The 19,808-nt window shown below is 48.0% G+C and overlaps 2 protein-coding genes across 2 annotated transcripts in view; one reads left to right on the top strand and one right to left on the bottom strand.

Moving 5' to 3' along the window:
• COG4 (component of oligomeric golgi complex 4) overlaps positions 1-3,148 on the top strand; it is a 39,465-nt gene extending 36,317 nt beyond the window's left edge. The window contains exon 20 of the mRNA XM_043982649.1: positions 3,090-3,148. The gene's annotated coding sequence lies outside the window, so the exon portion shown is untranslated. The remainder of the gene's footprint in view (positions 1-3,089) is intronic.
• FCSK (fucose kinase) overlaps positions 1-19,808 on the bottom strand; it is a 36,388-nt gene that overhangs the window by 3,452 nt on the left and 13,128 nt on the right. Inside the window, 13 exon segments of the mRNA XM_043981228.1 lie at positions 45-188; positions 4,425-4,646; positions 4,775-4,941; positions 6,243-6,453; positions 10,342-10,706; positions 11,185-11,255; positions 12,772-12,942; positions 14,433-14,534; positions 15,765-15,877; positions 17,630-17,801; positions 18,578-18,697; positions 19,108-19,188; positions 19,479-19,576. Coding sequence (XP_043837163.1) covers positions 45-188; positions 4,425-4,646; positions 4,775-4,941; positions 6,243-6,453; positions 10,342-10,706; positions 11,185-11,255; positions 12,772-12,942; positions 14,433-14,534; positions 15,765-15,877; positions 17,630-17,801; positions 18,578-18,697; positions 19,108-19,188; positions 19,479-19,576 — 2,037 coding nt within the window.

The following is a 19,808-nucleotide window of genomic DNA, read 5'->3' as shown; positions in this document are numbered from 1 at the left end:
GAGCATGGACCAGGGGCAGCACTGCTAACAGAGGGGCCACTCACCCAAGCCAGAGCCGTGAGGCAGGTCAGACCAAGTGTGCAGCTCGAAGCCTCCCCCAAAGCCATGGCAAAGCTGGGTCTGCAGGGACTTTGAGGAGGGAAGCTGCACAATCTGGGCACAGATGAAAGCTGCCTTCAGCAGGGCCCCTGAAAAATTGAGGAGGGGGAGAGAGCTAAGCCCCCATATCCCCACTCCAACCCCTGCCAAGCTAAACCAAGACATTCAACCCAATCCAACACACATTTCTTTCTTTCTTTCTTTTGGTTTTTATTTTTTTGTCGTGGGCAATGAGGGTTAAGTGACTTGCCCAGGGTCACACAGCTGGTGAGTGTCAAGTGTCTGAGGTCAGATTTGAACTCAGGTCCTCCTGACTCCAGGGTCGGTGCTTTATCCACTGCACCACCTAACTGCCCCAAAAAGTATCTTTAAAAAAAAGAAATGTGGGGGCAGTTAGGTGGCACAGTGGATAAAGCACCGACCCTGGAGTCAGGAGGACCTGAGTTCAAATCTGACCTCAGACACTTGACACTCACCAGCTGTGTGACCCTGGGCAAGTCACTTAACCCTCATTGCCCACGACAAAAAAAAAGAAAGAAAGAAAAAAGAAAAAAAAAAGTAAGGATACTTTTTTAAACCTGTCTTCTATTTCTTACATTACCACAGTATCCCATGGATCCCTCACCCTCGCCAAGAGGTATCCCATAGGACAAACAGAATTGTTTTAGAGAGGAATAAAATGTCAGCATAACTGATGGATACGTTGAGAAAGTCCAAAAAGATGTACAAACCTGCCAACACACCTTCTGTGTTCTCAAGTGCCACTTGACAAGTATCCTCATCCTTAAAAACAATACTCACTAGAAACTCATCCCCCCCACAAGCTTTTATCCCGTATCTTAGCCAAACTCCTAGAAAAAGCTGCCTACATTCCTTCCTTACAGTGCTTCTCCTTTTAGTCTCTTCTAACCCCTCTGAAACCTGGCCTCCATCCTCCTTACTCGACTGAAACTACTCCCTCCAAAGGGACCAAAATGATGGAGAAAAGGCAGGAAGTTGCTTAAGCTCTCCCCAGTTTCCTTTTTTTTTTTTTCAGGGCAATGGGGGTTAAGTGACTTGCCCAGGGTCACACAGCTAGTAAGTGTCAAGTGTCTGAGGCCAGATTTGAACTCAGGTCCTCCTAAATCCAGGTCCAGTGCTTTATCCACTGTGCCATCTAGATGCCCCACCCCGTCCAGTTTCCTTTAAAGGGACTGATGATCTCTCTTTTCTTTTTATTTTAAATTTATCCAATGATCTCTTAATTGCCAAATCTCATAGCCTCTTCTCAATTGTCATCCTTCCTCTTTCTCTGCACCATTTGACACTGCTGACCAATCTCTCCTCCTAGAAACTCCTCCCTGGGTTTTCATAATACTGCTTTCTTGGTCTCCTACTTGTTTATATGATCCCTCTGTCTTCTTTGATAGGTCCCCTAAGCCTCTGGCCCCGGCCCTCTCCTCTTCTCATTCTATAGTCTCTGATGTGGTGATCTCATCAGCTCCCATGTTTTAATTACTATTCTATTTAGAGGACTCCCAGATATATCCAGACCTAGTCTCTCTCCTGAGATCTAGTAACAGCCATTACCAAAGAGCAAATTGAATGTCCCATAGCTATCTCAAAATTAATGTATCCAAAACCAAACTCATTATCTTTCCCCCAAATCCTCCCCTCTTCTAAAATTTTCTATTTATATGTTGCTGAGACCTGGGAAAGACCTTAACTTTAAAAGACCAGGGTTTGCCACTACATCTGGGATCATCTCCAGTTGTCTTGATGAATATCTTGCCAACTGACTTGACACTTACTAGCTGTGTGACCCTGTGCAAGTCACTTAACCCTCATTGCCCCGCCAAAAAAAAAAAAATCTTGCCTCTTGCCAACTGGACCCAGGCTCTGCAAGACAGAGTGAGGTTGGTGACCTTGCAGAGCCCTCCCTCACTTAAATCCAATTCAGTGCAAGTCATGACATCACCTCCTGATGTCATGGTCCTCTTTGAGAATGGACAACACCATTTTTGTCAAGGGAACTACCATCCTCCCAAGTCACCCAAGTTCAACTCCTCAATCTCACTCAGCACATATCCAATCGGTTACCAAATCTTGTTGTTTCTGCCTTCAGAATATCTCTGGGGGCAGCCAAGTGGCACAGTGGATAAAGCACCAGCCCTGGAGTCAGGAGTACCTGAGTTCAAATCCAGCCTCAGACACTGAACGCTTACTAGCTGTGTGACCCTGGGAAAGTCACTTAACCCCAATTGCCTCACTAAAAAAAAAAATATATCTCTGGTGCACCTCCTCTCCACTCACAAAGCCACCACTCAGCACAGTGGTCCCTCATCATCCCTTGACTGGACTATGGCAGTAGACTCCTATTAAGTCGCCCTGCTTCAAGTCTCTCTCCAACTTGAATCCATCCTCTGGTCATTCCTGAAAATGATCTTCCTAAAGTATGTCTTCTCTCAATTCAAGAAATTCCAGAGGCTCCTTCTTGCCTCTAGGATCACATTCAAAGTCCTCCATTTGGCTTTTAAAGCTGCTAATCCCTTGGCTTCTTCCTCCCTCCCCCACCTGATTACCCCTTACTCTCCCTTCTCTGCTGACCAGGCAGGTGAGTACATTAGCTCTATGCATGCCACAGCCTACTATAGTTCTTGAAGTTTCTCATCCATGACATTCTATCTCCCACCTCCATGCCTTTGCCCTGGCAAAACCCTTTGCCTGGAATGAACTCTCTCCTCATTCCTGCCCCCTTGGAACCCTGGGCTTCCTTTAAGACTCAGCACAGGGGCAGCTAGGTGGCACAGCAGATTCAGGAGGACCTGAGTTCAGATCCGACCTCAGACACTTGACACTTACTAGCTGTGTGACCCTGGGCAAGTCACTTAACCCCAATTGCCTCACCCCTCCCCCCCAAAAAAAAGACTCAGCACAGACGCTAACACTGTATGACCGACTTCCTCTCTGAGACCCTCTCTCTGTTTTGTCTGTGTTCTCTCTCTTATTAGAATGATGTCTCCCTTGGAGAAGCTGTGGGAAAATTGGAACACTAATGCATTGTTGGTGGAGCTGTAAACTGATCCCACCATTCTGGAGAGCAATCTGGAATTATGCCCAAAGGGCTATAAAGCTGTGCATACCCTTTGACCCAGCAATACCACTTTTGAGTCTTTTCCCCAAAGAGATCATAAAAAAGGGAAAAGGACCCACATGTACAAAAATATTTATAGCTGCTCTTTTTGTGGTGGCAAGGAATTGGAAATTGAGGGGTTGCCCATCACTTGGGGAATGGCTGAACAAGTCGTGTTATATGAATGTAATGGAATTCTATTGTGCTGTAAGAAACGATGAGCAGGAGGAGTTCAGAGAAACCTGGAAGGACTTGCATGAACTGATGATGAGTGAGATGAGCAGAACCAGAAGAACATTGTACACAGTATCATCAACATTGTGTATTGATCTACTGTGATGGACTGGATTCTTCTCACCAATGCAATGGTACAGAAGAGTTCCAGGGGAATCATGATGGAGGAGGATCTCCAAATCCAGAAAAAAAAAAGAACTGTGGAGTAGAGATGCTGATTGAACCATACTATTTCTTATGCTTTTGGTGCTGTTGTTTTTCTATTTTGAGGTTTTTCCTCATTGCTCTGATTCTTCTCTTATAACATGACTGATGCCTAAATATGTTTAATGTTATATATATATATATATATATATATATATATATATATAAAACCTATGTCAGATTTCCTGCTGTCTGGGGGAGGGGGGAGGGAGAAAAATCTGAAATTGGAAAGCTTGTATAAGCAAACGTTGAGAACTGTTTTTGCATGTAACTGGAAAAAAAATACTTTTATCAGAAAAAAAAAAGAATGATGTCTCCTTGAGAATAAAAAAGCTTTGTATACCCAGTACCTAATGCAGCATCTGAAATACAGCAGGTGTTTAATGAATGCTTGTTGATAGATCTACACTGGTTAATAAGGGGAAAGGAAAGGGCAGGAAAAGGAATTAGCATTTATTAAGCACTTACTATATGCCAGCCCCTATCCTAAACCCTTTACAAATGTTATCTGAATTTGTCCTCACAATAACCCTTACAGCACGTAGGCGCTATTATGATCCCATTTTACAGTTGAAGAAACTGAGGCAGACAGAAGTCACATAGCTATTAACTGTTGAGCCTGGATCTGAATTTTCTTAACTCCAGGCTCTGTGAGCCACCTAGCTGCCTCTTAACATCTAGTCTGATCACCAAAGTTTATAGAGGATGACACTCAGGGTCAGAGGAAGGAGGAGACCTGGGTCATGTCTCTGTGCACATTGTGGAGAGTTCTTACCTGGTGCATGAGGCTGACAGTAATCCTGCAGGTCCTCTAGGCTCTGGCACACGAGGTCTGTGAACACCTCACCTGAATGGGTCCCTATTGACAGCCGCAGCTCGGGCTCAGGGATTCGACGTGCCCTCGCCCCGATGGGCCTCCGCCCATCCACCAGGATGGCCAGGTCCACCACAGCTCCTCCATGCTCATAGGTGATGGGTGGAGTATCACTCCAACCACCTGCAGCGGAGAATCCCTGGACTCAATGAGGCCCAGGGATCCAACCCCCCGAGGTGGGGCAAAGGGAGAACTGCCCCGTCCCCTACACCCCCAGCAGCAGCCCCTGGGACACAGGACATGGTTCTTACCAGAGAAGTCCACCCGGGCTGGACACTCCACCACCACCCAGTGCCCATGAGGTGGGGGTTCAACCTTCCCCATGGTGACAAAGCGGCAGGCAGACATCACCGCCTGGCGGATGAGGATCTGCTCAGCCCCTTCATAATGCCGGGCAGCTCTCACCTGCAGGGCCGGCCTAGAAACACCAGACAGGAGGAAAAGATCATAGAATCCTGAAGCCATAAGGGACCTCAGAGGTGGCCTAGCATCAGTCCTCCTCCCATTACACAGATGAGGATGTCGCTGGCCCAAGGTCAGGCCCAGGCCCAGGCCCAAGACACTTTGGGTTCTACTGCCCACCCTTTTCTTCCATCATATGGTAGGAAGTTTGATACAGTGAAAAAAAGCACTGGGCCATATCACTTGGGAAATGGCATATAAATGTAATAGAATACTATTGCGCCCTAAAACATGATAAAAGAGATGAATTCAGAAGCCTGGGAAGACTTGTGTGAAGGGACGCAAAGTGAAGTCAGCAGAACCAAGAGAACAATTTATTCTGGAACAACAGCACTAGAAAGACAAACCATTCGAAAGGTTTAAGAACTCTGATCGATGCAATGACCAACCACCACTCCAGAGGACCAATGATGAAACAAGCTACCTGCCTGCTGGCAGAGAGGGAATGGGTTCAGCATTCAAAATCAGACATGATTTCTGGATGTGGTCAGTGAAGGAATTTGTTTTGCTTGAACTGCAAATAATTGTTATTTAGGGTTTTTATTTTTTCCTTTTTTTTAATGGGGTGGAGAGATAGATGGGAGGGGAAAAAAACAGATTTTAGTTAATTAGAAAAAAATCCACATTAAAAAAAAGAGGACTGGGGGGCAGCTAGGTGGTGCAGTGGATAAAGCACCAGCCCTGAATTCAGGAGTACCTGAGTTCAAATCCAGCCTCAGACACTTGCCTCATTGCCCGGCAAAAAAAAACCCCAAAACAAAACTGTAGCTCAGATAGAAACATCTAATCATGCACTCAATCAAAAAAAGAGGACTGGGCGAGAAATTGTGACCCGGGCTCTACTCAGGGCCATGTGCCCAACTAGCTGAGTGATGAGGTAAGTTAATTGACAGGCCAGAGAAATTGTTTCATCATCTTTCACACAGAAAAATGTTTGGAAAAATACAAAATGGAAGATAGACTGAGAATGGAGAGAGAGCAAGAGAAAGGATAGAAGACAGAGGAGGGAGACAGAAAACAAGAGAGAGGGAGATAGATGATAGAGAAAAAGACAGACAGAAAACATATTAAGTGCTTACAATGCACCAGGCTCTGTCTAGAGATACAAAGAGAAAACAAGACAGCTCCTGCCCTTGAGGTGCTTACATTTCAATGGGGAAATCATTATCACCATTATTACTATTATGACCAATCCCCATTTTCCATCGCCACGAATGGCTTTCCCCTTCCTCATCCCCAGCATTACCCCAAGTTTACCTGCCCAGCCACTTGGTCCTCTCACGGGCTAGTTCTTCCACACCCCTAGCCACATCCCCATTCTCCAGGTACTGAAAGGCCAGGGCCCACTCCTGGTTGGCTGCTGGTCCACTTCGAAGACCTCCATGGCCTCCAGCCATGCAACCCAGTACATCAGCTATACAGGCCAAGGCCCGGGCTGCCACACCGGGATCTTCAGCCTGGGCTGCCACTGCAAGATGGAAACAAGAGTTGAGGGAGGGCCAACAGGACCCCATATCCACCTTCCTTTTGGCTTACCTTCCTCCTACTCCCACCAAGGCAGAGTGAGTGGGAGTCTATCCACAGGATTTGAAGAGAACCCCAGGACTTCCCCCAAAATATCACCTCTACCTGCTAGAAATTCCCATTATTTTAGTGACTGATGGGTTAAACTAAGCTAGGGATGCTGTCTCCAGGAGGCATCGATTAAAATACACATATGCAAAGGGGCAGCTAGGTGGCACAGTGGATAGAGCACTGGCCCTGGAGTCAGGAGGACCTGAGTTCAAATCTGGCCTCAGACACTTAACACTTACTAGCTGTGTGACCCTGGGCAAATCACTTAACCCCAATTGTCTCACTTAAAAAAAAATACACATATGCAAAATAAACAAAAGTGGCATTTTATTTCAAAACCAGAAAACAAAGCAAAATAAACCATAAATCCATAAATTCAATTAATCAAGGCATATTTATTGGCACTTTGTACCAGTCACTGGGGATTTAGAAAGGCAAAGCATGAAACAATCCCTGCTCTCTGGAAAGGCATATTTCCCACCCTGTCTATTATTCTAGATATGAATCAGTCCATCAGATTGGCATCTTAAGTTCAAAGGGGGAGGATGCTGGGACAGTCAGGGTTCAAATGAGTGAAGAAGACATGTAAGTGTCCGAATGACAAGAGGGTCTAGGGAAGGGGATCTTAACCCTTGTTTTGTCATGGACCCATTGGGCAGCCAAGTAAATGAGAAAAAGATGGGTCCCTTTTCAGAATAAGGTTTTTAAATGCATAAAATAAAATATATAGGATGACAAAGGAAACCAATTACATAGGCAGTTGGGTAATTCAATGAATAGAGTGTTGGACTTGGAGTCTAGAGGATCAGAGTTCAAATCTACCCTTGGACACTTACAAGCTATATGGCCCTGGGCAAGTCATTTAATCTCTCTTGGCCTCAGTTTCCTCATTTTCAAAATTAGGATAATAGTCCCTACTTCCCAGGGTTATTATGAGGTTCAAAGGAGATAATATGTGAAAGTGCTTTGCAAACCTTTAGGTATTAGACAAATGTTAGCTATGTCATTATCATTATAATTATTATTACTGCTGCTGCTATTACAATTATTATTATTACAATTCCTACAGGCATATCTCATTTTATTGCACTTTTGCAGATATTGTGGTTTGTTGGTTTGTTTTCCTAACAAATTGAAGGTTTGTGAAAGTCTTCCATCAAGCAAGTCAATTGGTGCCATTTTTCCAATAGCATGTGCTCACATCATGTCTCTGTGTCCCCTTTGGGTAATAATTGCAATATTTCAAACTTTTTCATTATTACTCTATCTATTATGGTGATCTGTGATCAGTGATCTTTGGTGTTATTATTGCAACTGTCTTGGGGTGACAAGAACCATGCCCATATAAGACTGCAAACTTAATTGATAAATATTGTTGTCCATTGACCTGCTGTTCCTGTCTCTCTCCCTCTCCTCAAGCTTCCTTATTCCTTGAGAAGCAACAATATTGAAATAAGACCAATTAATAACCCTACAATGGCCTCTAAGTGTTCAAGTGAAAGGAAGAGTCCATCGATGTGGCAAACTTCATTGTTGTCTTATTTTAAGAAACTGCTGCAGCCACCCCAAACTTCAGGCAACCAACTACCCTGATTGGTCATCAGCCTCAACACTGAGGCAAGACTCTCCACCAGCAAAAAGGTGGAGGCTTTCGATGAAGGCTCAGATGGTGGGTAGCATTTTTCTGCCACAAAGCATTTTTTTGTTTGTTTGTTTTCAGGGCAATGAGGGTTAAGTGACTTGCCCAAGGTCACACAGCTAGTAAGTGTCAAGTGTCTGAGGCTGAATTTGAACTCAGGTCCTCCTGAATCCAGGGCCAGTGCTTTATCCACTGCACCACCTAGCTGTCCCACAAAGCATTTTTTAATTAAGGTATCTACAATTTTTTAAACATAATTCTATCACGCACTTGTATGGTATAAACATAACTTTTATATGCACTGGGAAACCAAACAATTCATGTGATGCACTTTATTGTGATATTTGCTTTATTGTGGTGGCCTGGAAGCAAACCTGCCACATTCTGAGGCGCGCTGTACTAGTACTGTTGTGAGGTGTGTGAGTGCAGTAGGCAAGCCACTGAAGTTTTCTCAACCTCGGTTTCCTCCATAAAATGAGGATAACAATAGAACCCACCTCACAGGGCTGTTGTGAGGATCCAATGAGATCATATTTGTAGAGTGTTTTGCAAATCTTAAAGTTCTAGTGCAGCAATTCTATTGAAATAAGGTTATCAAAATTAAAAAAAAACAAAATTTAAAAGGCCATGAATCCTAGGACCAGGGTGATAGAGCCCTGGGGATGATAGAGCCCTGAGGGGGTGTGATAGAGTCCTGGGGGAGGGGGGGAGGGGAATTGAGCCTTGGGGGATAAATGCCAGGTATTCTTACAAGGCAATTTCAGCCCTTTCTGAGCTGAGTGGCCCACTTCCTAGACAGGATCTGCCCATAGGCTAACAGAGCAGACACTTCAAGTCTCCTCACTCCAGAACCCTGTGGCTCTTTGCCTTGGGGCACATGCTTCTCTGCTGATAACCAGATAGGGAGATAACCCGGTAGATAGAAAGGACCTTCTCAAGGGAGCTCTAGGAAGTGGAGACTGGGGCCAGGGACCACCCTCAGCTGATGCCTTACTCCCTCCCTTCCCCCTCTTTTCCTCGATCCTCCACATCCCTACCCCATTCTGTGACTCATCCTTTTTGGGACCTTAGTTCTCCTTCCTCCTCCCCAGCTTATCAGGTATTCACAGAGAAGCTTTAAAATGTTCTCATCCTTCCCAGAAATAGTTGGGTTTTAATGGGAGACTAGAAAAGCTTCTAGCACAGTAGAAATAGATTTCCAGCGATGGGGTTTTGGGCACTGTGACAGGTGAGGGGGAAGATATGTTTGGGAAGAAAGACCCCTTTTTAGTATACTAAAAATACATGCGTATGGCCTCACACATCCTGAGTTACATGTGCAAAGCCCCATCTCGAGGCCTTCTCCTTCCTAGGTGGCCTCACCCAGGACAAGAAATGGTCAGGAAGAGGCAACAGGCTGTGTGCCCAGGAGCCTGGGAGGAGGGAGGGAGAAAAGGACACATCCAGACTGGGCATTCCTAACGTTCTGGGTGTCTCGGACCCCACTGACAGTCTGATTACGTCTCCAAATCCCTTCTCAGAATCATTTTTTAAGTGTATGAAATAAAATACAGGTTACCAAGGAAACCAATTACATTGAAGTAATAGCGGGATACTTCCCCGCCCCCCTAAGTTCCCCATGGTCCCCACCCCTGGAAATCACCCGTCAACCCTGAGTCCTCATTTATACTTTTCCAGAAGGGGAAGGAGTAGCTGGGGTCTGAGTTCCCATAAGCCCTATCTAAAGGAGCCGTCACTCAGGGGCCTGTCATTTCCCCGGGCGCTCTCCTTCCTCATCTCCACCTCCTGACTTCCTTCAAGTCTCACCCTCTACAGGATGGCTTTCCCAATCCTCCTTAGTGCTAGTGCCTGCCCTCTGTGGATCATTTCCAATTCTCTCTCTCTCTCTCTATATATATATATACACACACACACACACATACACACACACACACACACACACACACACCTGGTTTGTTTGCATGTTGTCTCTCCCATTAGACTGAGAGCTCTCGGAGGGCAGGCACTTTTCTGCCTTTCTTTGTATTCCCAGCTCTTAGCACAGGGTATGGCACATAGTAGGTGCTTAATAAAGGTGCATGGACTGACGAGCTGGCCTATGGAGGGGAGTGTAATGATGGGGGAGAGGAAATTCTCACTCACCCTGGTCCAGCGTGGTCAGCAGCAGCCCGTGGTGGCCCTCATGGGTGGCAGCCCTGATCAGTGGAAGCAGGCTGTGGTCTTGATGCCCCTGCAGCACACGCCGCACCTTTCCCTGGGCCTGTTGGAAGAAGAGGGCCCGGCGAGAGGCCAGCGTGGCAGCCTGGTCCAGATGCAGCTGAAGCTGCTTCCAGGACATGCGGCAGGCGGCTCTCCAGGCTTGCAGGGAGTCTCCGCCCATGGAGCCCAGCAGCCACAGCACATCCTGGGGGCCCGGGGACCGGGAGGCAAAGAAGACCGGGAAGAGCCGAGCGGTGAGAAGGCAGCGCTCTGCTGATGGGGTATTCAGGTCCCATATGTCGCCATCCCTGATACAGGGTGAAGATGAGGATCACAAGAAGGCAAGGGGCCCCCCTCTACCAAAGCCAGGGTGACTGGGGGGAGTTAGAAGGTCCTTGGCATAGAAGGTCAACAGGGGAACCTTATTCCATTTGACGGGATGTCACTAGGGGTGCAGGGTCACAGGCTTAGGGTTAACCACTTTCGGCCCACCTTGGCAGAGGGGCACATCACCACCCCCCCAGCCAAGGGGAAAATGTTTACATCTATCCCTGGGCCAGATGGCAGAGACAAGGGGAGGACACCAGGCCTGTGCAGACAACATGGAATGGTCCACACAGCAGAGGACCTGGCTAAGGTTTCAGGAACCTGTAGTTCATGGCATAGGATGGGGAGGGGGTAGGTAGCACCCTGAGATGGGAAGATTCTCCAGTAGGGAGTGGTCCTACACCCCCACTAGGGTCACCCAGGCCTTATGGCTGCCTCAGTGGATCCAATGGCCCTTACCGGATGCCTGTCCTCTGGAAGAACTCTGTCCAGGGCACATTGAGATATGTGCCCTTTCCTGACGCTGGGCTCTGGAGAGAACAGAGATGAGAAGAGTCAAAAGAACATGATTAGGAAGTGGTGGTGGGAGGAGGGAGGCAGAGGGGGCAAAGGCAGGAAGGGGATGGAGATGAGTATCCAATTAGCCCCAGGCTGGGGACGAAAGGAGCCGGGGGTAGGAGGCAGGGCTCAAACAAGCCAGGGGTGAAAAGGTCCAAAAAAGGTGCACAGCATTTCTTTCTTTCTTTATTGATTTTTTTTTTTTTTGGTGAGGCTATTGGGGTTAAGTGACTTGCCCAGGGTCACACAGCTAGTAAGTGTGAAGTGTCTGAGGCCGGATTTGAACTCAGGTCCTCCTGAATCCAGGGCCGGTGCTTTATTCACTGCACCATCTAGCTGCCCTACACAGCATTTCTTAAAAAACCCTCCAAGCAAATCAGCCCCAAACTGTTTCCTCCCCACAAGTCCCCTCCAAAGAATCTGCCACTTGAGAGTTCACAAGACTGGGTTTTACTCAAGAGTCACCTCTCTTCTCTAGGGCTCAGTTTCTTCCTCTATAAAATGAAAGGCCCTCGCTCAAAATCCTCTAACTAGCAACGCTTCCAGGCCAACATTCCATGATGACATCCAATGTTCCGTGTGCACGTCAGCCAAGGACGAGGAGATCCTGGGCAAGCCCTCCCGTGGTCCTGGACTCCGTCTGGCTCCATGTGTGCTTAGCTCTGCAGGGCTGGTCGCTGTTGGGCCTGCTGTTTGAATGAGGGGAAGGAGAGGCAGCCTTCCCCTTTGACTAGAAGCAACTTGAGAGCAGGACCTAGGTCTTCTCTGGTCTACAGAGACAGCACCTCAGACCCACGGGGCTGGGACTGGTATCCCCATTGTTCAGATGAGGAAAGCCTAATTCAGAGATGTCCTGTGACTTCCCTAGGCTCACACAGCATCTGGGAGAAACAGTGATCATAGCGTTTATCTCGTGCTTTCAGCTTTGCAGAGCACTTTATAAAAATCACTTCATCTGAGCCTCACGACAACCCTGAGATGGAGGTGCTGTTATTATCCCCATTTCACAGCGGAGTAAATTCAGGCAAACAGAGGTTGAGTGGCTTGCCTAGGGTCACACAGCTAGTGAATATCTAAGGGAGGATTCTAATTCAGGTCTTATTGACTCCAAGTCCACCACTCTATCTATTGCACCTCACTGCAGCTTCAATACCTGCCTTTGATAAAAGGTGGGTTCCCTGGCCAATCTCCGTGATAGTGATGGCCTCTAATAGGTAGAGGGATAAAATTTTTAGGTTATAATAAAGAAAGGGTCTTGGAGAGGAAAGAACTGGATTAAAGTGAGAGGACCTGAGTTCAAGTCTCAGCTCTGAGAGTCACTAACAACATAGGCTTAGGCAGGTAATGAAACTTCTCTGGGTCAGTTTCTTCATTTATAGAATGCAGGGGTTGGCGCACACGATCTCTAAGATTCCTTTTGGCGCTAATGCTCTATGATCCTTCAGGTCTAAGACAGTGGCAGTACCAGGCAAGACCCTACCTGCCTACCTGCCAGTCGTCTTGGCGCCCAATGAGAGTGAACACCCGGACAGAGGTGTCCTGCAGCTGGATATGATGTCCTTGGAGGATGAGGTCATGCAGTTCCAAGCCACGGAGGGCACTGGAGGAAGCTCCATCCAGGCCGAGCAGGAGGCACCCAGGGCCAATGTGGATGGGACCCTGGTTGGGAGAGAAAGGCCTAGAATGTGGCTGCTGGGAGCTCTCCTCACCCAGGACTGCCTCTAGGTCTAGGAAGAAATGAGGTCAGAGACACCGGGCCATTGCTGGGAGGGATTACTGCAGTAGCCTCTGAACACCTGGTCTTCTGACCTCACCTTGCCCCTCTGCAATCCCTCCTCAACAAATGCCAACATTGTATCCCTAAAGCATGAACCCAATCATGTCGCGCCCCTGCTCAGGAAGCTCCAGTGGCCCCCAACTACTTCTTTTTTGTTGTTTTTTTGGTTTTTTAATTTTTTGCAGGGCAATGGGGGTTAAGTGACTTGCCCAGGGTCACACAGCTAGTAAGTGTTTGAGGCCGGATTTGAACTCAGGTACTCCTGAATCCAGGGCCGGTGCTTTATCCACTGCGCCACCTAGCTGCCCCCCCCAACTACTTCTAAGATAAAATGCCAGCACGTCTGTTTCACAATACATAGTTATCCCTTCCACATCGCAACTTTCCCCACATGGTTTCCAAATCTCATGGACTGGCTTAAGGAATTACATGGAAATTCGGGGGGAATTTTGCAGAAGCCACAGATGACTCACAAAGGTCAGCAGATGACACAGAAGAAGGTTTGGAAACTCAGAAATGCATAAAATATATTGTAGTATTGTATAATATCAACATATTTTATCTTTTAATACTATAATGATTCAGACTTCTCTGGTGTGAAGGGAGGGCTAACAAATTTTAGGTGGATTTTCCATATAGGCCCCCCTCCCCTTAACCGCACCATGTGGAAAGGATAACTGTACATGACTCTCACATATTCTGAGTGAATACAATAGTCCACCTCCCCCCATCTGCCTTCCCACCTTCCCCTACCAGAATCCCTCACTTCTTTCAAGGTTGAGCCCAAGCTTCATCGCCCTACTAGAGAGCACTCCGGATCCCCCAGATGCCACCATTTTTTCTCTTTCTCTTCCTCCCACACTTTGGATATGTGGCATTTACTTATCCACATATATGTGGTTTCCTTCTAACAGTATCCAAGCTCCTTGGGGGAAGGGGCTTGCAGCTTTTGGCTTTGGATCCCAAGTGCCTAGCACCCAGCAAGCACTTAATAAATGCTTGCTGAAGAAATAGTATGCCAAAGGCCAGGGATATTCAGAGGTACCGATCTCAGCCTTTAGGACCCAGAGTATCTGATGCTCAGGCTGTCTGAAAAGCCTTTATATACAGTAAGCACTAGTTAATTGTTTGATGAGTAAGTAGCTTTCCAATTGAATTTGGCTGCCCCATGGAGTCCTCTCTTAGGTCCCTCTGTTTGCCCACAGACCTCCCTCCTTTTCCCTCCAAGGTGGGGGTGGCAGGGAGAGGACTCCCCTTCCTCAATCCCCTCTCCCATCCTGGATGAACCTGTTCAATGGGTGGAGCATGAGACAGACAGGAGGTACCCGCAGGGTCCGGGGTGAAGAGAGGTGGGGTAAAGAACAGCTTTTACCTGGAGGTGGCAATGACGAATCACACTCCCAGGGCCCAGGTGAACCTCTCCCTCCAGCAGACTATTGACCACAGAGCAGCCGGCTTCCAAGAACTGAGGCTTCTGCAAAGGCAGGAGGGAAGGAAACAAACCTGGGCTTGGGAAGGTTATTTTCACCAAATCCCTCTCCTGCTCAAAAGCCTCTCCTGGCTCCCTAGTGCCTTCAGGGTCAGGTCCAAGATCTGCACCTACCTCATTCTCCAAAGTTCTTTCCTATTGCTCCTGGCACACAATACCCCCTCCTCCAATCAGGCCTGTCTCATTGCCCACACCCTCCCAGACACACAGACAGACACACACACACATACATCCACCCATGCTCTCATCTCAGAGCTTCTGTTCATGCTCTTATCCCAGCCCAGAGTGCTCTGCCCACTCCTCTCCAAATGTTTCAACCCTATCTATCCATCCTTCAAAGCTTATTTCAAGTCCTATCTTCAGGGAAGCTTTTTCTGATGACTATCATAGGATGACTATCAATAGGAGATTTGAGAGCTCATCTAAGCCGAATCTCTTGTTTTACAGAAAAGGAAACTGAGGCCCAAAGGGGGAAATGACTTGTCCAAGGTCATACAGCTAGTTAAAAGGCAGTCTACCATGAACTCCTCTGAATTCCAATAATATTCAGAGTCTATCACTCATTCAACATTGCAATATAATATGTCTTATAAGGGCCATATGTTTGTGTAAGCTGTGAGCTCTCTGGGGACAGGGACTATGTCTCTTTTCTGCCCCACACTGGGCACAAGGTGGTTGTTGCTGTTGTTCATCCTTAGTTTCCTAAGAAGACCAATCACATCATTGGGGTGATGTCTTGACTCCTGTATAAATCAGATTTAAGGGAAGCAGAGCTGCACTCTTTCTTCCAGTCACTGAAGTCCAGTGTTAGGACCAAAGTCAAGATGACTGGTAATGGCCCAGGATGCAGCGGAAGACCTTGCTGTTTTCCATGTCTGACCAAGCTCTAAACAGCTGTCCATTCCACAGGTAGGTCTTCACATGCTTGGGGTAGCCATCCCCCTAGGTCGTCAAAGGGTCTGAGGCCTGTGGGTTACCTTCATCCTGGTTTAGCCCATTTGCTGAGAAAGTTTTATGGGGGTGTGGCCTCTGCATGTGCTACAGCTTCTTGGAGCCACAGGTGAGACCAAAGGTGGGTGAGCAGCCCTGAAAAGGGCCCAGAAGCCCTCATACTAGAACACCCCCTACACTCCACGTGCAGAGCGCACACTCACTAAATACCTGACCAGTCACTTTGTCTTGTCAGGACTGAGCAAGGAAGGAAGGCACACTCACCTCCACCTGGGAGTGCACAATCTGAGCAAAGAGGTTCCGGGGGAGGGTCAGGCTGCGGAGGTGGGCACTTGCTGATGAGGTCATATAATCGTAGGCACCATCGGGGATGTATGCTGTGGACACACAGGGGTATATGGGTAGGGGGAGAGTGAGGTGGAAATGACACAGCCTTTACCCAGAACAGCTGCCCCCAAAGGACCCAAACCAGCCCCCTAGGCCAATGCAGAAGCCAAGGCTAGATGAGCAGACCCCATAAATGAGAAGCAAACAGTACTTTATAAACCTTAAAGCACTCTAAAAATTATCATTATCTTGGGCCACAGGATGCCACCTTCCCCATTCTACCAGCTGCCTCTGCTTAGACCAGGGGTTCTATTTTTTTGTGTATCCTAGATCCCTTTGGCAAAGGTCCGGAGAAGCTTGTGCACCCCTTCAGAATCATTTTCCAAAACCCACAAATTAAAATGTGCAGGATTCTGAAGGAAACCCAAGGCTAGTGAAAATAAAATTCCCAGGGGCAGCTAGGTGGTGCAGTGGATAGAGCACTGGCCCTGGAGTCAGGAGGACCTGAGTTCAAATCCAACCTCAGACACTTGACACTTACTAGCTGTGTGACCCTGGGCAAGTCACTTAACCCCCATTGCCCCGCAAAAAGAAAGAAAAGAAAAGAAAGCTCCCATCTAAGTTTGTGCACCCCCAGAAATCCATCTCAGGTTAAAGACCCCTGACTTGGCCCCTGGGCTGTTTCAGAGGGCCCTGGGGAAATACAGTTCCCCCTCCACAAAGGCAAAAAGATGATGATGTCACTAAGGAAGGAAAGAATGGGGCCAATTCTTTGGCTCCCAGGGACAGGAGAGAAATGGGGGGTTTTATTTGGGGGTACATCCTGGGAGAGCCAGGGTAGGGCAGCAGAAATTTACAGAGTCAATTTGTAGGTTTGTAGAGCACTTCATCCCACTGACAACTCATAGCCACTCACTGAGGTAGGTCCTCTAAATCTTATCATGCCCATTTCACAAGTGGGAAACTGAGGCTCAGAGACAAAAGGGTTTGTCTGTATTCACCCCATAAAGGGAGGCGTGTGAACCCCTCTTTGTGGCCTTTATGACACCAAACACAGCGCTCTTCCCACTACAGCCCAGAAAGCTCTGCCCTCTGAGCACCGTCTGCCCACTCAGTTCCTAAGTTGGTGGTTTCTGATGGAGGGTAACCAAGTGCACGCAGCAGGCACTTAATAAAATGCCTCTTAGCTGTTTTAACCAAGAGACTAAGGACAAAGGATGGTGGAGACTTCATTCCTGAGGAAGTCTCCTTATCAGGCTAAAGGTGATGGATGTGGTTTCTTCTAGCTCACATATCCCAGTCACTCAACTAGCATTTATTAAGCACCTACTGCATGCCAGGTACTGGACTGGGCAATGGGGCTCTAATAAAACCCTCAAGTAGCTCACAGTCTAAGGGGGGAGACAACATGCAAATAACAAGGGTATATTCAGAAGAGGTGGAGGGTAAGGCACTAACAGCTGCCGGGAATGGACAAGTTCTCCCACAGTGGATGGGGTTTGAGCTGAGTCTTGAAAGAAGCCAGGGAAACTAACAGGGGGAGGTGAGGAGAGACAGCATTGCAGGCAAGAGGGACAGCCCCTGCAAAGGCATGAAGACTAGAGATGGAAGGTCATGTGTCAGCAAAAAGTCTGGTGTAGCTGGTGTAGAGTGTGTGAAGGAGGGTAGAAGACGGGAAAGAAAGGGAGTCCCCTAAAGGGGCTATGCTTTCCTGCAGCCCCATTTTACCCCGTAGCCCATCCCAGCCCTTCCAGTGCTCCCCATCCCCAGGAATGAGCAGAGCAGAGCGAGGTCACACCCACCAAAGCTAAGAGGCTGGTCCCGGAGCTTCTTCCACAGCATGGCCCGCGCGCTCCGTCGGCCCCCTGTTTGGTCCATGTCACCCTGACCCATCTCAGGGTGACAACCAGCCAGAAAGCTCTCACGGTTTATATCCCGTGCCATGCACAGCAAAATGTCAAAGAATAGGGACAGCTATGGGCAAGGGTTGGAGTTAGAGAAGTCATGAGCCAGTCAGGGGACCCCAGAAAGACTGGCATCCCAAAGCCCCCATTGTCAGCCTAGAATCAGCCACAGACCAAGGTGGGAGTGGGAAAGGCTGCTGAGGACTAGCAGTGTTTACAGCCCTATCTACCCATGTCTACCCATCTTGGTTTCCCAGTAAGCAGGAACAGTCAGGTCAGCGTCTGGTCATATTGAGGATGAGATGAAAATAGTGCTGCCATATTCCCAATACTAAGCCTCCTCTACTGAGTTCTTCCATTCAGTAATCTCCTCAGTAACATCCCTGAATGGGCACAGGGAGCTTGGAGGAAGGATAAACTACATGAGGGCAGCTTTTGTGATATCATTGCCTCATCACCCAAAAAAGAGAGACAGACAGGGACAAAAAAAAGAAGAAAAAAAAGGGGCAAAGAAGGTAGAGGAAGGAGGAGAAAAGAAGAGAGACAGAAACAGAGAAAGAGAAAGAGAAAAAAGAAGAGAGGAGAAAGAGAAAGAAAGAAGGAAGTGGAGAGTGAGAGAGAGAAAGAAAGAGATGGACAAAAAAGACAGAAAGAAAAGAGAGCAGGGAAGAAGGGAAAGAGAGAGAAAGAAAGATGAAGAGAAAAAGAGAGGAGGAAGAGAGAAAAGAAAAGGGATGGGGAAGACAGATACAGAGAAAGAACGAGATGGTGACAAAAGAGAGAAGGAGGGGGAAGAGAGACAGAGAGAGAGGAGAAGATGGAAGAACAGGACCATGGGGGCTTCACCTGGATAGGCCGGGCACCAGAGTCCAGGCCCATATAGGTGCAGGCGTCCAAAGGTGGTGAGACATGAGTGGCCAGGAGTCGCTCAGCAATTTCCACAGAGAAGAAGACAATCCCAGAGACCTGGAGGGAAATGGATGAGGGGAATAGAATCTGAGCGCGGATAAAGGTAGAGAGGATGGCACTGCCTCGCGGCCAGCCTGCACGGGCTCCTAATGATCTCTCCTCTACTATGACACAGGAACAGTGATCCCTCCCGGGGTCATTGTGAGGGGTAAAGGAGCTGTTCTGTTCAGCTGTTTTTTACTCATCTCTGACTCTCTGTGACCCCATTGAGGGGTCTTCTTGGCAGAGACACTAAAGCGGTTTGCCATTTCCTTCTCCGGCTCATTTTATAGATGAAGAAACCGAGGGTTGGGGCTGTTGGGACTGTGAAGTAGTTTGCCAAGGGTCACGCTGCTCATGAGGGTCAGAGCTGAGATGCCAAGCCCAGGTCCCTCCAGACCTCCAAGCCCGATGGTCCTGTCTCATACCAGCGGTACTTTGCCGTCGGGCCTCACACACTGCCGTATCTGGGCCTCTGAGCCCCGGTAGAAAATGTTCCGCACCAGGCCCTATGTCAAAGGAAGAGGGAGCAGCATCATGACTGGGAAGAGCTGGGACATCAGACCCCTCCCCGGCCTCCAGCTGAGCAGATGGAACGCTGGGCAAGGTGGGGAATCCCTCTCCCTGCCAACCATGCTTGGGGGGAGAGGAGCTTGGAATGAGGACAAAGGGTCTCTCAGAATTCCCCCAAAGGGGCTGACATCAAGGGTGTACAGGAGCGGCTAGTGGGAAAGGAGAGAATCCTGCAAAAAGAAGGGGACTGGGGGACCCACCATACCCCCTGTGGGCAGGGGCCTACCTGGGAGTCAACGAGATAGACCCCGTGGTCCCGGGCATAGGTCACACTCCCAGGCAGCGAGAATACTCTGGCTCCTCGGAAGTCATCCCAGCCAATCTCTGAAGGGAAGGGAAGCCGGTTACTCAGTAACAGCAAGGGTTCAAAAGAATATTCACAGATCTTTTCTGTAGCAACCATCAGTCAACTCTGATTCATTAAGCACCTACTATGTGCCGAGAGCTGGGGGTACAAAGAAAGGCCAAAAAACCCCACAAAATCCCTGCTCTTAAAGAGCTTCCAGTCTAGTAGTAATAATGGGAAGCAAAAACCTGGAAACTCAAAGGTTCCCAT

This window comes from Dromiciops gliroides, chromosome 2 (genome assembly GCF_019393635.1).
Source record: "Dromiciops gliroides isolate mDroGli1 chromosome 2, mDroGli1.pri, whole genome shotgun sequence".
Taxonomy (NCBI): domain Eukaryota; kingdom Metazoa; phylum Chordata; class Mammalia; order Microbiotheria; family Microbiotheriidae; genus Dromiciops; species Dromiciops gliroides.
Note: the sequence above shows the minus strand (reverse complement) of the source record. Positions and strands in the feature narration are given on the sequence as shown.